Source organism: Lissotriton helveticus, chromosome 3_1, assembly GCF_964261635.1.
Source record: "Lissotriton helveticus chromosome 3_1, aLisHel1.1, whole genome shotgun sequence".
NCBI lineage: Eukaryota > Metazoa > Chordata > Amphibia > Caudata > Salamandridae > Lissotriton > Lissotriton helveticus.
The window spans coordinates 761274771-761297798 of NC_136061.1; the positions used below are offsets into that span (position 1 = coordinate 761274771).

At 41.3% G+C, this 23028-nt stretch overlaps 1 protein-coding gene across 1 annotated transcript in view; it reads right to left on the bottom strand.

The window, feature by feature from the left end:
- Positions 1-23028, bottom strand: part of SWAP70 (switching B cell complex subunit SWAP70) — a 434919-nt gene that overhangs the window by 99821 nt on the left and 312070 nt on the right. The window contains exons 8-9 of the mRNA XM_078680959.1: positions 21891-21998; positions 19398-19564 (exon numbers count right to left, since the gene is read on the bottom strand). Of these exons, the coding sequence (XP_078537085.1) occupies positions 19398-19564; positions 21891-21998 (275 nt within the window). The remainder of the gene's footprint in view (positions 1-19397; positions 19565-21890; positions 21999-23028) is intronic.

Consider the following 23028-nt stretch of genomic DNA (forward strand, 5'->3'; position numbering starts at 1 on the left):
GATTGACAAACTGTTGTTAGTTAGGAGAGTTTGGTTGGTGCATAAAGACCACCTTCTACACACATCCTGTGCCCTTGCTAAAGGATGGCTTGCATACAGTGTAGAGCGTTTAGAACTTGTCCTTCTATTTTACTGGCAGCTAATGCAGTGCTTTGAGGGTTTGGCTATGTTCTTTACCTTCTAGGTACCTACTGTCATCAATCGATCAACCTTTTGGACGAACCTGCAAAGAATATTACAATAGTCTAATTGGTGGAAGGTTATTTTGATTTGATTTAATTTAATGGTTAGACATTAGGGATCATGATAACTGAAATGTAGGGCCCTCACTCATCTTGTTTATTTGGAAGATGAAGGTCAGATTAAGGAATAAAGATAACATGCAAAATCTTGAATGTGACACCAGAAAGTGGACTGGTCCAAAACTATTAGGCCAGTTAAAAGGATCTCTTTCTATCTTAGCAACACCTATTACAAAAACATATTTAAATATACTGAGTTGTACATATGTCATCTAGTGTTCTAAAGTGTTCCCTTGCTACATTAGGAACTGAGGAATCGAGTCTGTAGAGTATGCATATAAATATTTACAAAAGGAAGGGAGACTGAAAAGATTCATGGGGCACTCTGCAAGATACCTTTTTCTTGAAACAATAGTCATACAGAAGAAGCAAAGAAACAAGGTTGTTTCTACGTACCCTACATATGTTGCAGCACAGGGTGTTATGAAGTTTAAATTAAAATCTAGCCAATTATGGTTTGTTCCCTAAAGACGACCATTATGAAAACTGTACAGTAAACTTTATGCAAATCCTTCTCAAAATCAATGCTAACATCTATTATCTTTATTTTTATCTTTACAAAAACAAAACATTTGTAGCCGCCTCTTGTGAAAAGTATATTTTTAAATAAAGGATGAATGGGTTTAGATCATCAATTTGTCCTAGTGCAAATTAATGTCTTGGGCCCAGGAAGTGTTAAATGCTATTAAATGATAATACAGAGGATTACTTCAAGCTATTTAAATGCGGCTACTTCCGTTACGAAAACTGATTTAAGTGTAGCAAAGATTATAGTTCACTCTATAGTGAGTGTTGTGGAATTCTCTCAAATCCTTTAAAAATCACTGCAATAGCCTACAGTCTATTGGTTAATTTACTGTCATTTTGCGTTCCTTTTTGTACCATGTTCTACATGGTCTGTTCTTATATCTCCCATATGTTGTTTCAGGCTCATTCTCATGCATGGCATTGTTTTTTTTCTTTTTTTTCTTTATTTTTTTTTTTTTTTTTTTTTGTCCTCATTTACGTGCATAGCTCCAATCTATCAAAACCAAAGGACCGCCACAGAGCAAAGAAAGAATGGTCGCGTGCAGTGCTATCTCAGCTTATAGCTGGTAGGAGAAAGTTTATTCGGGAGGGAAGAAGACCAGTTCCCCACAGCACCAATCACAGCAGCCAAACATGATTTTTGCTTAGGGATGTGCCTCAGGAGATAGTGTCCAAGTTATCGAGACCCCCATAGCTCCAGGACTGTCAGTCATGGCAGCAAGGATAAGCAATGTACGTGTTAATCATAGGACTTGGGGAAAAAAAAAAAAAAAAAAACCCAAGTTTATCACTGCTATCCAAGCAAAGCCCAAAAGGCTCTCCTATTGGGGTTACCTGCTCTGGCAAGATCGAGTTTGGAAATTTGAAGAAGTGAGGCTCGCCATTCATGCTCTGTAGGTGGTTGAGCGTCTTTCCAATGCCTACATATCTCCCTACGCGCCGCTAGAATGGAGTAGAATATTAGATTAGTTGCGGCATTGCGGATTTTACTCTTGAGACCAAATATGACAAAAGCAAGGTCTATGGAGATATGTTCACCCAGAAGTTGAGAAAGCTTATTACCAATGGCTTCCCAATAACCGGATAGGTTTGGGCATTCATAAAACATATGGGTGTCTGATGCTGCGATTAACCCGCATCTTGGACATGAGACTGGGCCTGTTAAAGAAAACTTAGTCAACCTCTGAGGGGAATAGTATGCCCTGTGTATAGTAAATAGATGGTTTCTACGAAGCCATGCAGGTTTAACTAAGTCCCAAAGCATTGAGCAAGAAGCTAACCAAAGTTCTTCAACATCTACACCTGGCATAAGTTCAGCCCATAATGACGTCGGTAGATGAAAGTTGGCATCTATTTCATCGATTATTTTGTTATACCAACATGAAATTTCTTTTTTTACGGCTGGGCTGTCCAAGAGGCAAGTTACCAAGTCGCTGTTGCCACCTATAGGCAGCTTACTAATCCGTGCTGGCTGCTCTTTGTATGACTGTAACCAGCTAGAGATCTGAATATATTTAAATCTCGAAAATCTTGTGCCTACTCTGTTTATTAGATAGTCCCATGGAAGTAATGTCCCATCCATAAACAGGTCATCCCATTTATTTATGCCCGCCTCTATTAGCGGGTTAATAAGGGCATCTGTTGTCCATGAGGGGGGGGATGGGTAGATCCCATATGGGAGCCCTCCCAGAGTAGTATCCAACATTTGTCGCATGCCTCACTTTATACCAAGTGTATGCAATCCCTTGTAGAACTTTCAGTTTTATTTTCTTGAAAAATTTGGGGTCACCAAATTTAAACAAAAAAGCTGATTGGTCTACTCCTTCACATTCAAGTAACGTAGAAAAAAGAAGGCCCAGCCCTGTTAATGTAGGGGTTTTAAGTAGCATACGGGTGTGCGTGAGCTGAAACGCCCATGCCATGCATGGCATTGTTAAGCGAGAATTCATAAAGGTCTAGCTCAGAGTCTGGTAGTATACATTTCTTCTGTATAGTACAAGGTCTATTTTTACTCTTCTCATGAAAAAGCCATGCACCTGCTAACCCGAGTTTCAATTTCTGTCACATGTAGTCCTGTTAGAAGTAATTTCTGAATAACCTATTAAAAAAACCAAGCAAATAGAGAAGGGTTAGCTTCAGATGCCCACTGCTACAGAGTGGGGCATGCTGCCAATTTATATGGCAAAATTCCACTTTTTCCTGTTTTCCTGAACAAAGTTGTGAAGACCTCTGTGGCGTGCAAGCATTTTCACCTTATGCCCAATAGTGTGAATAACTACTATGGTAAATAAATTGTAGTGCATCATTGCAATAGTCTCTCAGGAGACAAGAGTCAGATCCTAAACACTTTACTTAGCAAGGCAATGTGTAAACATAACAACACCATTATGAGTGCAGGAGGTGAGGTTAGTTTTCCTCTTGAGCCCAATGGGTCAACATAAACACTTGTTTCATAATATGATTTAGTTCAACAATAAGGATACAAAGAGGAGATAACCCTGAACACATTAATTCAAAGTCGCCTATGGAGGATCTTTGACCCTTTCCTCGTCCAAGGTACATATTGTTGTCATGAAAGTGCCACAAAATATATGGCACTAGAAGATGTCCTGGTGATTACAGGACACCAGGCATGTCAACAACAGTTCTAGAAAGCCAGATCTATGGTCTACTAAATAGAAGGGTGACGAAAAGAGAGGATCAGTGTTTTTTCTAGAATGAAAGAGATGCAAGTTCAACACATTTTATTCATGCTTCCCAATTCCCAAACGTTTTCAAATGCATCTCTGTCCCTCCTCGTCTTTCTCTTTGCTGGTGTCAAAGACATGTTTGCGTTTGTAACTCACTTTAGTAGTAGCATAAAAGCTTTCAGATGCCCTTCACGTAGACAAGATGCAAGTGTTAAATAGGCAACAAGCAATAGAACCCCCTTTAAAGACCTACAGCTAATACAGCCTGAGAGCAAAACGAACCTCCTAATTCAGGATTTGCACTCTATGGGTGTTTAACCTCACATGTAGTGCTAAAATACAGCTTAGGACCTAGGGTTGGAAATGGATCTTTTTGGCTGGAAAGGGATCAATATGTAGGCTTTGTGAGTAGTGAACCTATCCGCTTTGCAGTGCAAGTTTGGCCCAAAACTATTTTCATCTTTCAAAACATTTGTGGAACTAAAATCTCCATTCTGGAGCAGCTTTCAGGTTCTGTCTGATAGAAGCTTCACTGCCATGAATCAGCGAGACAAGAGTTTGCTGTGAAGATCTCTTGAGATGAAGAAAAAGTTCTGAACTTGAACTTGTGTTCCTGGATGCTGACGCAGTGGATGTTAGTGTTGTGGGTATATGAGAAGTTGTGAGTCCTGGCTATGATTAATCAGTTGTGCTCTGTCCCTGAGTTTCATCTAGGTCTCTTAGACTTGATTAAGGGTACTTATGGCCATTCCAAGGAAGTGCCATAATGTGCTAACATGCAGTGCAGGCTATGTTACACATACATCCCTGGGGGATGCTGGGCGTTTGTTGGGTGGTGGAGTACAAATCACAGTTATGCCAGGACCAGCAGCATGGCGTAGATTCACAAAACAGATTAAAACCAGTCTGATGACGCTGGACTTGGGACACATATTGTAGATCCTACAGCTTGTAAAATCTAAACAACAGAGGCAAATGGTATGCAGTCTATGGTACACTGGAGCAAGCATATGATGATTGGGAATGAGTAATGCCAGCACAGACATGCCAGCAATTTCACATCAATTAGCAGGTCTTCTACGTATCACTGCACATGGCTGCACCCCCTGACATGCCCTTGTGCGACTTGCACAGTTCACAGCTTTAGTGAAGTCGTGCATATCATTCTGGTGCACAAACATTTACATATAGACACCTGTGTATGCAAAATGGCGTAGAAAAAGTAGTCAGTATTCCCCACAAGTCAAATCTGTACACAGAGCATTTGTCATGGTATGCATAGAAACCACCACTGGGACTTTAAAAACCGCTGGTGCATCGACTGTCAACAGATGTGAGCACTTCCTTTCCGCCTCTTACACACCCATTTCCTCTCCAGCGTTCACATTCTGTTTATTTCCTTTAATCCTGTACTCAGGTCGTGCAAAAATCGAAGACTACTGTAAAGTCCTGCTCTTGTACCGTTAATTGCTGCTTTGTAGCTAGACTTGTGCAACATATGTCAAAGATGTACACGTGTACTTGCTAGAAGACGATAACAAGAGGTTTTGTCTCTTCTACATAATGTGTACACAATTTGGCATCAAACTGCTCCGGGGACCCCGCCTATGGGGAAACACTCATCTCAGGATGACCAGCTACAAAGTGCTTCTAGGCCACACTGATTGGAGGATGTGGCTTCACACCCCTAAGAAAGTGTGACCTTCAGAATAACCAAGAAATGCCTGAAAACCACTGGTGTGACAATAATTGCTAGGCTGTTAATGCAGATAAAAAAGGCACTCATGTGATAGTACAGTAAACCTTTCCTTCTAGCAGAGGCGCTCTCTTCACAGAAAGGTTCATTTATTCATCTGGTGAATCAGACTAGCTCTATAGATGATAGTACGGACTCGGACATAGTAAAAAGAAAAAGAAAAAATATGAAGAGAACAAACAGACTTCCCTAGGTCCCCACCTATTTCTGTTCATAAACATATTCCTCTGGTTGTGGCAAGCCCTAGTACCTTGGTCTGAACAGATTCTTCTGCTCTCTTCACTACTGCTTTCTACATGTTCTCATTAACAGTGATGTGGGTTTCTGGTACTCAACTACTGAGCTATCTGAAGATGCTGGACATATTACTTTGTCTGCTTCAAGTGTGTAGCTGCTTATGTGAGAACAATCACTTGGAAATAGAAGCCATTGAGATGCATACACCTTGGGTCCTTGCTGTGAGGATCTCATACGTTTCAGATTGCTGCTCAAACTGCTGTTTACAAAGGAATCGTAAGTACAAGTTTAGCTCCAACTCCTCCAACTATTCTATATAAAAAATGATACTTGCAGATCTTGATGTAGACAACAGTCCAATCTGCATGTTATGGCCTATTTTAAAGGGATAGGTTTGTAATAGGCAATAATTATCACAACTCCAATTCCTGGGTTACAAGATGTCAATAGGTCCGATTGCTATAGCATCCCCGACCAGGCGCTGTATGAGATTCTAAATGTCCCAAACTTCAAAAAGATTAAGGATGCTCTGTTACATTCTTCCAAATACCCTCCCTATCTTCTTTAGATTCTCCTAAAGTCACTGGAGATTGAGTGTCTCAATTATTCTGGACTTCGGTGGATAAGCATAATGTGTTAACAACTATCTTCAACGGTCTACCGCGGCAGACATTTACTTACTGGAAGATAATATAGATATATCAAATTTAATGACAGCTCAGATCTCTCTGAATATGTGTACAGTGATAAATCGTTATGAAGCAGCAAGCCTTAGATGGAGAAAAGGCAAGAATTGTGGGTGTATGGCGACATAGTAGATCGTTACACACAACAAATAAAAGTGAAATGTAAGGCTTGATGTCCGTCTTCACCAGCAACCTCCATTGGTCTTTGGAGACCAATGCAATGAGAGCAATGTGGTTTTCCAAATATTCTGTTCCACGAGAGTTTGGGCCAGATGCTCTATGCCATTTAGCAAATCAAAATATTTGCAAATGCTAAATGGCATTTTCATGTGTGCTAACCCCATTTTACAATTCGGAAAGTGCTTACCGAATCGCTACACTGGTTTAGAAATGGAAACAGAATCTCAATTTGGAAGGGGCTTGTTTCGGGCGCCCCTTCCAAGTGCAATTTGGATTGCTATGTATCAATGGCATTGATTACTGACTCCTCAATGGAGATGGTAACCCACTTCAAATGGAATTTAGCGACTGACTTAAAATGACATGGGTCAGTTTGAAAAATCTGAATCTATTAAGAAAAATGTTAGTGCACAATTTGCGACCACTTTTTGCAAATCAATTCTTTGCACTTCTGGCCCTTGGTTCCTCCATCAATTTCAGGTCCAAAAAAATCCATGTTAGAATCAGTACAATGTGATACTGGATCGAATGAAATCTCAGACCAGATTTGGTTAAAATTAGCTTTCAGTACGATAATATGTTATAGAAACATTTGAATAATATTGTGCTACTTTTGTTTAGATTGGGGGTGAGCATTATTTCTGTATTTCCATTTTTCTAAAAAAATAGAGCTACATAAACCTTACGAAGAAGTGAAGGACCTCTAAATGCACAAACAATTATAAAAGGATCTATTGTGGATGTCATATTTTCAGATTCAAACAAAAAAAGAATGCAACAACTCTAATTATAACAAGAGCAGGGAAAATAGGGATACAAAGCCCAATTTGGTTTGTATGGAAGGCCCTCACTCACCGACCTTGTCGGTGACATGCTTCATCATTGGGCCCCACTGGGAGAGGCCGAATGCATCCCCAGTGTGCTTCAACACCAGATTTACTGCGGAGCAGGTATTGTGAGACGGTGAGTGCTAGTGGTGATGGTGAAATTTAAAAATGTCTAAGTTGTATCAAATTTTTTTTATTGTTTGATCAATTGGACATATTAAAAACGATGTGTAGGAAAATAGGCCAAATAAATTGTTTGGCTATTTCCAATAGCTTACAAGTGGGTCAACATGTTTCTGCTATAGAAGGTGTAATTATACCAGGCATTCGTCAGAAACTGAGTCACATTTTAAAACCACTGTGACAGGATATAAGAAAAAACTGGATGAAATCAACAAAGAATTAAACGAATACAAAGAAAACTTGATGCAATCAAAGGTCACAAAATTCCAAAAAGACCTAAAAAAATTTGAATTTGAAAAAAATCTACCTATCTGACCCCAATTACACACCACCTATTAAAAATACCAACAACTCCGACTACTCTGATGGTAATTCATCCAACAGTAGCGGGTCAAGCGACGGCTCATACCGACAGGGCCGGAGAAGAGGGAATAGAGGGAATAGGGGCAGACCGGGCTACTATAACCAACAACCAAGATGGCCCCCCGCACCTTTACCAGGAGGCGGCCCCCAACCATTCCCCTTCCAACAACCACAGTTCCCCCTCATGGGCTGAAACCCAGCATTTATGCAACAACCCCACTTCCAGAACCAATATCAACCGCCTTGTTTAGAAAGGGGCCGGAGAGGAAGAGGGAAGAGGAGAGGGACCAACCAGGTCTCTTGGGACACAGACGACCCAGTAGGCAACCACACCCGCAGCAAAGCATCACTACCAGGAACGAGGGCGCAGTGAGTCTAATCACCAACCTGTCAGACAAAGAATTGACACCCATGGAAACCAAAGTCCTGGAAAAGGGTCTGGGATTTGTCCCAACTGCCCGTCCAGATAAATTCAGACTACACTGTGAGTTGACTGACTTCTTTAGGAAACTTAAACTCAAAGCCTTTTTCGAAGGAAAAGATGACCCCAATGGGGACACCCGTAAAGGAGACACAGGGCTAAGATTGAAATCAACTTTTACCCCACCTCCCTACACTGTACCGGCAGCTATCACAGCATTCGAACAGGCAGTTTTCCAGGACATGGAGACATGCCAAGAACCTACCACGTTTGGCAACTTCAGCACTGCTGAATATAAAGCCCTCCAAGACCTCCAAAACAATACAGAGCTCACACTCAAACCCGCAGACAAAGGCGGCGGGCTAGTCATTCAGAACACCAGAAACTATGAGAAAGTGTGCCAAGACCTTCTGAATGATAAGAAAAACTACACCCCCTTAACCCGAGACCCAACAGTAGAGCTGAAAACTCGAATCAACCGCCTAGTGAAGGGAGCAGAGGAAAATGGATATATCTCCAAGAACGAAGCAGATTTCTTGAGTGCCAGTGACAGTGTAATTCCATACTTCTATAAGCTGCCAAAAACACACAAGAATAAATCACCCCCACCAGGCAGGCCGATTGTTTCAGGCATTGGGTCGTTGCTCGAACCGCTCTCACGATTTTGTGACCATTTCCTAAAACCAATCATCCAGAACACCCCCACCTATCTGAAGGACACCAAGAGCCTCCTACATCTCCTACAAGAAATAACTTTCGAAGAGGGCACTGTGACACTAGTCACCCTAGATATAGAGAGCTTATACACCAGCATTCCCCAGGACGACACCATCAAAGTCATGGGCACCGCCCTACACTCTATTCCATGGAATCATCAAACGCCAAAGGGCTTTATTCTAGACTGTGCCACCATAGCTCTAAAAGAGAATTTCTTCGCATACAAAGAGCAACTCTTCCTGCAAAGTACAGGGACTTCAATGGGCAGCACCTTCGCCCCTAGTGTGGCGAGGCTTTATGTCTATGATTTTGAAGCAAAGCACATCCTACCAGCTAATGGGCCGTTCTCCTCCTCCATCTATCTGTGGAGGAGGTACATTGACGATGTGCTTTTAATTTGGAAAGGCAGCGAGGCCCTTCTGGGAGATTTTCTTAAATGGATCAATACTGTAGATCTCAATTTGAAATTCACCCACACTATGAGCCAAACTGAAGTTGTTTTTCTGGATGTCGTAATTTCAATTAAAGGCACATCTTTGACAACAAAAACCCATTACAAACCTACTGCAAAAAATAATCTCTTGGAATTTTCCAGTTTCCATCCACGGCCACTAAAAGAGAATCTACCACATGGCCAGTATTTGAGAATCAGGCATAACTGTAGTGATGTTAAAGACTTCAAAGAACAATCATCTGGCCTCACTCAAAAACTGCAAGCAAGAGGGTATCCTACCAGCATCCTGAACAAAGGATACAAATGAGTACGCAATCAACCACGTGAGGCCCTTTTGGAAAATAATCCTAGGCAACCACAGAAAGTGCCTCTCACCTGCGTCACTACATACAGCAGCCTGTCCAACTTAATGAAAAAATTCATGAATAAAAACTGGAGGATCATCTCCAGCACCAACAAACCTGGCAGAAGCCGCTCTTTTCTTCAGGTATACGCACCATCACTGACACTTGGGGCATGCCAAGACTTGTGGGCCATTTCCCTTGCTCTGACTGCAGTGTTTGTCATTTAACAACTCAAACCAAGCAATTAGTCTTGGAACAAGGGAAAATATAGACACAAAGTGTCCATACAAACTGTAACTCCACCAACGTAATCTATCTGATCACGTGCCCCTGTGATTTACGATACATTGGAATGACTAACCAGAAGATCAATCAAAGAATCTGTGAACACAGGAGCAATATAAGATGTCAGAAAATAACGATGAAAATGAGCGAAATGAGCGACCACTTCCTCCAGACCAACCATACCACCAACGACCTCAGGTGGACTGTAACTGAACAGATCAGTGGGGGCAGAAATATCACTCAGAGACTCTTCGAGAAAGAGCAAAGATGGGTTTACCGTCTGGGAACCCACAACCAAGGCCTTAATGACGAAATTCCCTGGTTGTCAATATTGAAATAAACTCTGTTATAGTTAGCCACCAAGCACGGTTATATCAATGACTATAAGACCGCACTGTTTGTAACAGCCAGTCGTTGTAAACGCTTTGGACACGCTTCTCTGTGATGTTAGTACTATTACTGACCCCGTGGTAACATCCCCACCCTTGAGCCTAATGCCATGAACCTGCCAGTTTCCACCCTGTAAGCTAACATGAATTCTTTGAGCCTCACGGTATTGCTGCCCCGATACATAATTGTCCGATCTTTAGATGTAGACAATTCCGTCCATAAGCTCCATGAATACTATGATGTATCTGGCATTTCCCTTTAAACACCATTTTAATGCGCTCGCTTGTGGCTCGCACTCTTGACCATTAGGCTCCGAGCTACACACCATTGTCCTCTTGTCCATTCCAAATCTTCCAATAAAGTTTTAACTTTTAGCAAACACGGACCACCTCCGGTCTAGTTGTTTTTTCACACACGCCAGCCCTAGCTCTGAGCGTGTTCCCGGATTGGACGGGCTGACGTCCCTGACGTAACCACGCCCACCCCGGAACCGAGGCGCTCTTCCAACTCGCCTTCTTATACTTTCTCACCGGAGCCAGGAACCATCTTCGGGATCCGGTAACTGAGGGCGATTGCAGGTTTCCAGTGGGTGCCTGGCGTCGAGGGCGTAAGTTGAGCGCCATCATCGCCGATACAAAGAGCTAAGTACAGCCTGCATGTAAACAGTGCTGAATGGTGTTTTTCTATCCCTAAGGGTGTGCCGGTTTCGCCACCACCCCCCTCCCGAGGTCCATGGTGTGATTGTTTCTCACCACCCAAGTGAGAAAAATATTAACCTTTTCCCGTGTCTTTTACTTTCTGTTGGGGGGTCACTGGCCAGTTTGGTCCATTGATCCCCCAATCTACACGCGCCCCTCGTGTGGGTCAACTAGCATGTGAATATCGCTGTGTGCATTTTCACTTATCTACCATGCACTTATGAACCCATCCCCTGGCGCGGACAACTACCCTCCTGACATAGTTTGGTGTTAACTATACCGCTAAATTACCAGTCGGTAGTTTTTTTAACAACTAGAGCACCCTGCTATTTCACCGATAAGACTACAATAGATATACTTGTGAACTCCGAATAATAACTAATTGTTTGTTTTGTCTCTTTTATGTATGTCTTTGTCACTTCCTTTACAGGTGCATTACACCAATTTTTCAGTTTCTCAAATCGAGAGTACCAAAGAAGGAATTTTTCCTTCACATGCACTTTTTACAATTTTTCACTTTCACGTCCCTAGGTTAGGGTGGGCCTTAGCGTGCTCATACCGCCGGGGTTTAGTCCACTCATGGTCCTGACGAATGCCTGGTAAAATTACACCTCCTATGGCAGAAACATGTTGACCCACTTGTAAGCTATTGGAAATAGCCAAACAATTTATTTGACCTATTTTCCTACACATCGTTTTTAATATGTCCAATTGATCAAACAATAACACATTTTTGATACAACTTAGACATTTTTAAATTTCACCATCACCACTATCACTTAGCACTCACCATCTCACAATACCTGCTCCGCAGTAAATCTGGTGTTGAAGCACACTGGGGAGGCATTCGGCCTCTCCCAGTGGGGCCCAATGATGAAGCATGTGACCGACCAGGTCGGTGAGTGAGGGCCTTCTATACAAACCAAATTGGGCTTTGTATCCCTATTTTCCCTGCTCTTGTTCTAATTAGAGTTTTTGCACTCTTTTTTTGTTTGAATCAGTATAGTTGGGGACTAAGAGTGTATTATTACGTTCTCTCTGCCTCTATTTTTGTTGAATTGTCATATTTTCAGGACAGATTGGAATAAAAAACGATAACAAATATTTGATTTGAAGAAATAAATACAAAAAGCTACTGGATACATACAAATGCATCAAGTTTATTTAAATCGAGGATTTGATAGGCTGTAAGGCATTTTTCAATATTAAAGAGAAAAGCTACCCATAAAAAAGGCTGAAATCTTGTACCCCTGGGGTAAGTCATGACGAGGTGAGGTACCTGGATATAAAAGTAATAATAGGAAAGAGTTTAGATTATTAATCCAATTCAATAGTGCAGAAATGGTAAAACGAAATAATGTGCACACTAATGTATGCTAGCTAGAACTACAATCAGAAGTTCCAGAAGAATACCCATTTGATGCCTCATGCCTGTGAACCTTCCCCTTTACATAGGAGGCCAAACAGAAACATGTCAACATTATGGAACTTCCATGGAACAATGCAGGATCTCTATTTTCAGAATGGTCTCGTCCATATTTAGTCAACACCAACAAGTTCAGCCATATAGAGGGATGACGTATAGTGTGCATAGTCAAATAATGTTCTTTTTTGTAAAGTCTGCCTACTGTCTACTTAGTGTTTACAGCCAGAACAGAGGGTTGGGCCATCACTGTATTCAAAGAAATGTTAGCTGTGGTCAATGATGGGAAGGTGCTGGCCAACACCCTTTTACGTAACTAAACATGTTTGGTTTCCTACACTCTGCAGACCCATAGAAATAATCATAAGGTTTTACCTTCCCACAGAGGCTAACTGCCGTGTAAGGTAGAAAACACGTTGAATTTAGAGATTTAGTGAAATATTTCCATTCTTCTGAGTTCCTAGGACAGCCATTCAGCATGCTTGAGGTATCAGATCGATTGATTCCTTTGGAAGTGGAGAAATGGACAATCTAAGGCTTTGTTATATTTTCCTACGTGCTTCAGGTTGGTGGCTATCATCAAGGAGAGGTGCTCCAAAGATACTTTTTGCAAATATCCCTTTGAAATAATTTCCTACAAGTGATATAACACCTGCAAGTATCCCATTCGTATTAAACAACTATGCATGTACGACGTCACAATATTTAGAAGACCCAAAAGGACACACATGGTTTCACACAAACGGAAAAATATATAGTTTTGATACGTATTATACACAAATATCTTTCTAGTATACATATTTATCACCCAAGTAGGGATGTAAAAAATATCAAAATAAATTTTTCCTAATATTGCTCTGCTTTGCTGTGCCTGTTTTTTTATCTGCCGAGGCCATACAAATATGCACAATTTACATGTTCAGTACCTGTACCCTGAGAATACATATCTGGGTCGCCATTCCCCATATTTTCATGTTCTTGAATGATGAAAGGCAGAAATGAAATGCCACTTTTTTTTTTAATTTAACAAAGAAAGGAAAACTAAATAAGCAAATAAATAAAAACATTGTTTGAAAGAAATAGTAGTCAGCTAAAAAAAAGCAAGGGTGTTGACCGTCTGGTAAACATCTAGTCAAGCACAGCTAGTGGTGGGAATGGAAATTCCCAGTTCGAAATACAAAGGTACTATCTCCCTGGCAGATAGACATTGTAGGAGAAAAGTAATGGAAGGGAGGTGTAGGTACAGGGGGAAACATCCCTCTGAAAAGGGTGGGTAAGAGAAGTAGGCATGCAGGTGCATTTCTAAAAGGAATGAACTGCGAGTACAGCGAGACATCCCCAAAGGTGAAAAGCTGAAGACGAACCACAACACAAAATGGAGCGCTCAGATTGGCTGAGATGACCAGTGATACAAAACATTCTCATGTGATCCTCACCCTCATATCTGTCATGGTGCACTCATGGAACACAGGCAGGCACAACAAGTTCATGAGGCCACAGCACTTGGGTGCCTTTCTCAAGCACTTGCAAGAAAATATCTTGCTAACCCGAATCTCTTTTCTGTAGATAACATTCACATTTAAAAGACAGACATTTTTGAGAAAGAGACGTCAACTTCTTCCAGGACAAAGTTGGTGTTTGTATATGTCAACCTCAATGGAGTAAATTGGAACTAATTGACTAATTCATTAGGAGACTTCTAACCATCAGGACTGGTTATTAAGGGCGTGATTACGAGTTTAGCGGATGGGATGCTCTGTCACAAACATGATATATATCCTGTCTGCTGTATTACAAGTTTCATAGGATATAATTGAATTGTAATTTGGGAGATGGGATATCAGTCACGTTTGCAACGGAGAAACCCTGTCCCCCAAAATTCTATTCAGGCCCTAAATCTTGCATGCAGGATTAATAATTCGGAGTCTTTCAAGTTATTCCTGAGTCATCCAACTGCTGGGGATTTGGAGCATGTTTTGGCCCTTGTGAGAATTTTGACATCAGCATGCTCATCCCCATACCTGTGTGTCAGTATTGCGAGGCCCACTGTAATCCTAAATGACTTTAATCTTACCTTTTAACTGGAAAAATAATCTTTCATCTGAATTTAAATTAACACTATCTATGTGCCTTATTTCTGTGCCTTACAACACCATATGTTCAAGTTTGCTTACGGTTTTTAGCATAGCTGTTGGAGAGGTGTGCCCTATTTTAAAGAGATCGAACTTTCCTTCTTCTGATACTCATAAGGTTTTAAAATAATAAAAACGGTATGCTGCTCACATAAAGGAATGAAGTCATAATTCGAAAATGGCTTATGAACTCAAATTATATAGAAACGCCTACAAGAAAAGACTCTTAAATGAAACTGTTAGTTTTTCAGAACGAAGTTCATACATTTTCAAAGCTGTTTGCACACATACACCTAGGATTGAATCACATAACATATCTGGCTTGAAGAAGGTTTGAAAATACACATATTTCCATTATCTTATTTCACTCCTTCAGCATTGATCACAATTCTTTTAATAACTTTGCGCTCTCTTTGTTCTTAGGAAGACATTCTTCCTGCCTTGGTTGAAAAGGAGTTTGCCCACATGCCACTTCCTTCATTCTGTGTGCTCTTGGACCTGTCTTTGACCTCAGGTTATGTCTGTTGCTCAAAAGAAAAACTTTGTATCCATCAGCCCTGTACATTTTTGGTCTACTAGTCTACTATCAAGGTCAACAAAGGCACTGGAGAAGAGGGCTGTTGACTTAGTCAATTTATCAGACAATATAACTCTCAGCCAGGTGTTTGCCCTAAACATGACACTGAGAGCGCCCTTCTAAGTATCTGGGGTTGATTTACTTGAAAATATTGCCAATACCTGCCTATCTCAGTTCATTATTCAGGATCTATCAAGGCCTTTAATACCATGGATCATGAGCTACATCCAGATCCTATGCAATCATGTGTCTTTTGAAATGCTATACAGTGGTGCTGCTTTTTTTAGCACAATACTAAGCATAGGGTTAAAGGGTGATTCTGACTTTATGCCTAAAGAGATTATCTGTTGTAACCCCCAATGAATATGCCGTACCCTGCTGCTGTTAAACATCTTTCTCAGATCCATGTGAGTGTTTTACAATACAAGGCATTGCCTTTTCAGTCCTATGCAACTGACATACATGTATTAGCATAGCTGTAGAATTCAGAATTATTTTACTTTAGTCTTGGGGAACTTTAGATAGGTATCTGAATACCTTCGAGCCAATGGTCTGAAACGCAATGCTTAGAAACAGAGGCTCTCCTGTTAGGGTATTGTAACTTATTAACTAACTCATAAACTGCACATCGTAGGTTAATATTGGCATTGATTTCTTGTGGGATACAGACACGAGTCGTGATGATCAGATTAGTACAGTGGTAAAGTATAGAAGCAAACCCTCCTTTTTACATTATTTGAGCCTAAACACATTCTTCAACTTATTTCCTCTGAGAAATGCAATGTCAATATGGATGTTTAGATTTTTTTTTAAATTATTCTATGGAAATACACTGTAAACTGGCCTTCCAAGCTATAAACTAAATCTGCAACTGGCTCTTCAGTGCTGAGACATTCAAATTAATGATTTTTACGTTCCTAGGTAGCCCTAACTCCACAAGTATGTGATTCTCTCTTTGACTGTCGCTTTTGCAGGCAATAGGTTTTAAGGTTCTATAGCTTACTTGTAAATGTTTACATGGGGTTGAGTCTTGTCTAACTGGGAGATAAAATAGTATGTTACATACCTGCGTAGACTTTGCATTGCGAAGAAAAACATCTTCTTATCCAGCATACTTCCCATTGTACATCACTGGGTGTTATAAGATTCTGAGATCAAGTCCCTATGTTATGGAAGAGGCTCCCCTAAAAAATTGCTACACGTTCATTTGATAGCAAAAAAATACCCTGTTTTCCTAGAAGGACTCTGTTATTACCTCCAGCAGCTTAGTGTAACTTGAAATGTTCACCAAACCTGCTCTTAAGCCTAAACACAGTTTATATTAGTTACTAATGCTATAAGAATAAAGAAAATGAAGAAACTCAATTTCTTAGTGATACCATTACCATTTTGCTTGATCTTGAATTCCATGTTATGTGAATACGTTTAGGAACACCATTGTGCAACCTTGATTGCAAAACGTGAATGCTCAGGAATCTGTGGCTAGGCTGTCTTCTTGGCAGGTGTTAGACCAGACAGCCTTAAGGTGGTCTTCCTCCAAACCTTTTGCTTTCTCCCCTCATGTTTTGGTGAAATTCGTTTTTGTTGGCTTTAGCACTTTACCACTGCTAACCAGTGTTAAAGTGCTTGTGCTTATTCCTTTAAACATGCGAAGATTGGATTACACCAAATTGGCACATTTAATGTACTTATAAGTTCTTTGTGAAGTATGTCTACATGTACCCAGTGCCTGAAAATTAAATGCTTCTAGTGGACCTACAGCAGTTCTTGTGCCGCCCACCTAAGTAGGTCTTTTAAAACAAATCTCAAGCCTGCCATTGCAGCCTGTGTACAGTTTTAAACTGCCATTTCGATCTGTCAAAATATGCACCGGGATAAAACCTTCCTTTTTATTACATGTAAGTTACCCGTAGGATAGGTACTAAACATTCCATAATGCAGGGAGCATGCTTTAAAAAGAATTGGGAATGCCCTTTTTAAGTTTTACATGTCCTGGTAGAGTAACACTTGTTAAATTTGTTTCACTACTGCAAGGCAAAGATATGCCATAGGATAACACTGGGCTACCTTATTACACTTAATAAGTGATAACTTTTGCTTGGGAACAGGTAGAAATGACATATGGTCTCTAAACAAATTTTCATTTAAAATCCTCTTTTATGGTACAGTCAAATTTGAAGTCACAATTCTGAAAATCCCACTTTTAGCAGGTTGGCCTTTTTTCCTAACCATTTGGCGCCTATAGCCCATCTCATGGGCCATATTACCAGGTGTCAAAAAGGGTGACTGGATGATGACAAGATGGGTCCTCCTGACACGATAGGTGGGGGTAGAGTTATCACCAACCACACTTGCATTTCAATGGAAGCTGCCTCCTACACTCACCATGAACTTCATACTAACCTTTGGTCACCAAAAACACTCTGAGGCCTGGGCAGGAGAAGAAAGGAAATTCCAGAACAGGATGTAGGGGGAAGGAGAGTCTATATATTTCTTCCACATTAAAGCTGGTACCTGGTATAAATATTGGAGCCTGAGACCCACAATTCAGAACGCTGCTGCACTTGTGTACTCTACAAGAAGGAGGACTAGCCAGCTCCCTGAGGACTGCCCCGCCTCCTGAGAACTGCCCTGATGCATGTGGACTGCCCTGATGCCAGAGAACTGCCTTGCTGCTTGAACCCAGGCCTAACAGAGTATATCCAAAAGTCAGTCTACTGGCTGCCTGTTCTGAGCTACAGGGACCCAAATGGCTACTGACCGTCTGCTTCATCGGAACCAACGCAGTACGACGCATCCCACTGCAAGTCCTCACATCAGCAGCTCCAGACCAGTGGCTTCCTCGGGACGGACACAGTACGCCGCACCTCATCAGACCTCCCATCGCAGCTCACGATCTGTGGCTCCCCAGCACTGATCCAGTGTAACACATCTTGACACAAGGATCCGCAAAACGCACTGGACCAGCAGCTTTATCGATCCAAAGCAGCACATTGCATCTCATAGTCAGCATCACAGCACCTGATCGGCAGCATTGGCAGCAGAAACCCAGCACGAGGTATATTGGCGCAGGCCAAGGCTGACTTAGTACCTTGTGTCTTTTGGAATCAAGTTGCAATCTCAGTGGGCAAACTTTGACCCGTGCCGGGTCTGCGCTCCAACACAGTCACCTGAGGTTGAGACTTTGTCCCAGTCCAGAGAAACAAGACAACAGTAATTGGTGCTATTTGCTTCTAATAACTATTTTGCCTAAATTCTTTCAAACTACACAACTCTGGTTCTACGGATTTGATTTTATTAATTATAGATTACTACTTTCTTTTTGATTGGTGTAGGACTTTTTCTGTCGTTGTGTTTTCACGTTGTTACTGTGTAAGTGCTGCATAAATACTTCACCCAGATAGGAATTGTCGTTGTTGCTGGAGTAGGGTTTTACCCCCCTCCCTCACAGTCAACAACCTATTTTCTCCCATCAGAACAATAAAGTATCTTGGAGACGTAACTGAATCTCAAAAGTTGTCGATCTATAGAAATATACAGAGACCAACTATGCATAGTTTTCCAAGTTTCAAACGTAAGGTTGCAATTTGGACACTAGGAATAGAAAATATGAGGATTAGCTTGTTTTAGTTGAAAGGTGGAAAGAGGGCATATGAAAGAGATACTGTCACTGCCTTCCTTACAGCCCTACATCATGCAACAGGAATTAGAAATGATCCACCGCTTCCCATAGGCACAAGTCCTACAACAAAACTCCATGTATCCCCAATTCCAATCACTTGAAGGACTATTAAACTTCATTGGCCCATGTATGATACCTACACTTGTCTAGCTAAGCTGTGAGTAAACTGAGCAAGGGTATTTTAAACTCTCTGTAGAGGAACAGGATTACTGTCAGTGAAGTAAGAAGGAAAATATCAAGACACAAGGGGCACATAAGCATAATAATGACCTTAACTGCCTAAATCTGAGGAAAGAGTCCCCCTCTTGAAAATTATTGAAGGACTTTGGTTCGACATAAAAATTTATTTAAAATAAATAAACAATTACAAAATGTGTAATGCACCATAAAAGACCTCAGGCAGCAGCGACCAACATATTAGTTGGGTACATGAACATAAAAAGTTGTGGTAAAAATGGCTGTTCAGGGGGCAACCATTCAATAGGCATTTTCAATCCACTTTTGAATTTAGTGAAATAATACCTGGCCTGAAGTCTTCTCACAGTTTCCTCATCCTGGCGTGCTTGCTTTTCATCATCTAAGGCCGATTGAAGTTCTTTATACATTTCCTCAAGTTCTCTTAATCGATTTAAATTGTGCTGCAGCTCAGAAGATTTTTCAGCAACCTCCTGTGCCATCTGTAGTCTAATCTAAGGAAGGAAGGAATTGATAAAGAAACAGGCTTATCGCGATCCATCATCTTATGAATGCAACTAGAAAGATTAAGCATATTTTTAAACTTCCACTTACAGTAACACCAGAGGTGCACGTCTTAAGAAACACAAACATTAAATCACCAAAATGTTACCAGTGTGGACCTTCAAGGTACTGAGAAAAGCTTCTAGTCTGCAAAGTGCAGTGGCCTTTTGGGGCTGCAGGGGGTTAACAGCCTCTGGTTTACAGGGGACGGGGGAGATTTGAAGGGGACCCTTAAATGAAGAGTTGCAAGAGAGGAGAAGAACGAGTGATACTTAGGGATCTTAACAGTACTATTGGTAATCGAGGACGGGGGAGATTTAAAGGGGACCCTTAAATGAAGGGTTGCAAGAGAGGAGGAGAACGAGTGATACTTAGGGATCTTAACAGTACTATTGGTAATCGCTTGACCACATATTGAGGGCTTCCAAGATAAACTGAATTGTCGTAATCAAGACGAGACAGGACAAGACCTTGGACCACAGTTCTTTGAGTGGTGGGGGGAGGAAGAGCAAAATCTTCCTTAGTGTCCGGAGAAGGCTGAAACAGGAGGCAGCAAGTTTACTTACTTAGACATCTATGGGGAGATGGCTGTCAATCCAGAAGCTCAGACTTTTTATTTCAGTTTTAAGAGGGGTTACTTCACCTAGATAGTCGGGTCACTGAAGTTTTGACCAACTACCAGGACCGCTGTTTTGCCTCCACAGATTTTCAAATTACTGCTGGACATCCAGTCAGTGATGTCTATTAGGCATTAAGTTGAGTGGAAAGTACTCATGTATCTGATGTTAGGGAAATGATGATTTGAGTACTGTTGAGAATCCATGGCCGGTTACAATGTTTGCCAAGGCTGCACATTGACATTAAACAGAGTGGGGCATATTGAGGACCCCTCAGGTACCCTATATTCCAGGGATAGGATATCTGAACAAAAGGCGGCAAGTGAGTGTCTATATCTAGCAGGTTGAAAAGATGGAGAAAGTCAATAAGGCAGAGCAGAGCAAGTTTCTTAACACATTCATAAACACTATACAATAATGCAATTGAAAACATTGCAAAACAGGCATCATATGCAACAGAATTAACTAAGATGTAATATAATCAGAATTTCCAACTCCAAATGGAATGGGAACAAATAAGTGAAGAATAGATTGTAATGTGAACAGTGTATATTATGAAATACCTGGTGAATATGGGATTCAGCAATCAGCCATCGCCTACACACGTACAACAAAGATGCTGATCCACACCTACAAAGGTCTTCACGATCAAAGACCAGCATATATTAACCACTACATGAACTTCCACCAATCAACTTTTTTCTCTGCAGACCGAATGCAACAGCTAAACTAATCAGTGAACCGATACTTCGATTCAGAAATCCATTTACATATGATAATCAATACTCCCATTTGATGCCCATCCACAACAAACACATGCAGATGTATAGGCATAATGTGATCAGGTTTAGTCTCAAATACCCTGTGAAGCCTCAAAGTGCACAGGTTTTATCCATAAATGCCCATAAGTCTCACATGCATTATTATTGTGTCAAATGGCAAAGCCTTGAATGACTAATGAGCAACCACATCAATGCACACAGAAAGCATCCAATACTATAGTACAACCTGCTCGTTTATTGGTAAAGGCTCTACTGCCCAATGCAGAATTCCCATGCATAGCAATAGCCCCAATACCCGGTTGAGCTTCCCTATCTGCTGGATAAGTCGGTGTTGCATAGTGCTTCCTCAGCATTAGCCTCAGATCACCAGCGAAACCTCCCTATATCATGCACAGTTACCTTTCCCAGTGCAGCAGCGGTAACCTCTACACCTCCAGTCTAGTCACTTCTGCCATTAGTGCCTTCTGACTGAGGAGACCAGGGTCAGGATACAGGTAGGGTGATGGGCCCCACCTGTGATGGTATCTTGCGCTCTAGAGGGGCAGCTGTAAGCTATGCATGAATGTGCCTCTTGGGTGCTGTGGACTGCTGACCTGATCTGACATGTTGAAGTGCAGAAAAGCCCCCTCACCTTGCCCATCTCTGATCTTCCTCTCTAAATAGGATGTTGTTGAGATGTTAGAGGAAAACAAAACTGAGGCACAGGCAATGAACAATATGGTTTGGGTTAGCAAAACAAAAGAGTAGATTTGGTACTCATATGACATGCCCCAGGTAACATTTGTTTGGCTCAACTTTTGATTCACTTCATTGAGATAAATGTGCATTGAAACTGATCATCTTTACATCCAACATCTGTGTGTTGTGGTTTATTTTACCTGCTGCTGTCTTTCCAGCTCCTGGTTGAACCTCTCCTGCAGTTCCTGTTGGGTCTGAATACGCCTTTGCTCCTCTTCTGCGGCCCGGGCTGCAGCAATCATTTGTTCCTTCACAGTCACATAAAAACAAAAAAGCAATTGTATTAAGATTATCTCAATGATCTCAATGCGTACTGCAGATATTGGTCTCAAAACTGTTAGCAGCCCAAGACCCCTTGTAGAGGAAATGAGCACCTATAACACCATTGAGCTAGATTGCGGAAAGGTGAAACATTCTCAATTATGTCATCTTCACTACTACAGACTGAATAATTAGTAACAGCAACAAGAAATATCGATGTTGTAATGAAAGTAGTTAGTCTAGGTCCAAGATTGATAATTAGTCTTCCCTTATTTTGCAATAGACCGCTGAACACTTTTGCTGAATGCAGGAAAAGACATGTCTCAGCGCTATATAGCAGACTGCTGCCTAACCCTCTGATACTATGCCGTCCTACTAACTGCTGGTTCTACAGGCTCTATTAGGGCGTGGAGGTTACTGTTATGAACTTGTTTCATTTTATGATTGATGCTGAGTCAATTTGCATTTAATGAATTGTTGTTTAACCATATTGAATGCATGGATTACTCAGCATCCCATCCATCATCTGTTTGTGCAGCATTTTTCGCCCTAAGTGGGAAGGGTGTGCCTAGAAGTGGGTCCCTTGATCACTGTGCCACTGGATTCAAGCTAGCCTGGCTGATAAAGGGTGATGCCCCAAAACCTGTCCCAAGATGACTGTTTCCGGTCCAGGGAGGACCTGGCTTGGCAGTTCAGGCTGAACTGTTCACACGAGAAGCAGGGTCAAGACTGATTTATATAAGGCTGGGTCCAAACTGGGGGTTCAAAAGAACAATGGATTTAACCCAGATCTCTTCACAGGGGATGAATGTTTGATTTGTTCAGCATTCCGTCCATCATCTGTTTGCGCAGGTTACAATAAGCATGGATTGTACGTCAGCCTCCTTTTTGTATTGGTACGTGTAAATTAAGATTCACAAATTACTAACTCAGCGTCTGAGAATTGTATATTATCTGTATCTTTTCGAAGTCTTCTCCTTTCTTTTCGGGAGGATAGACGACACCTGCTAAAGCTCT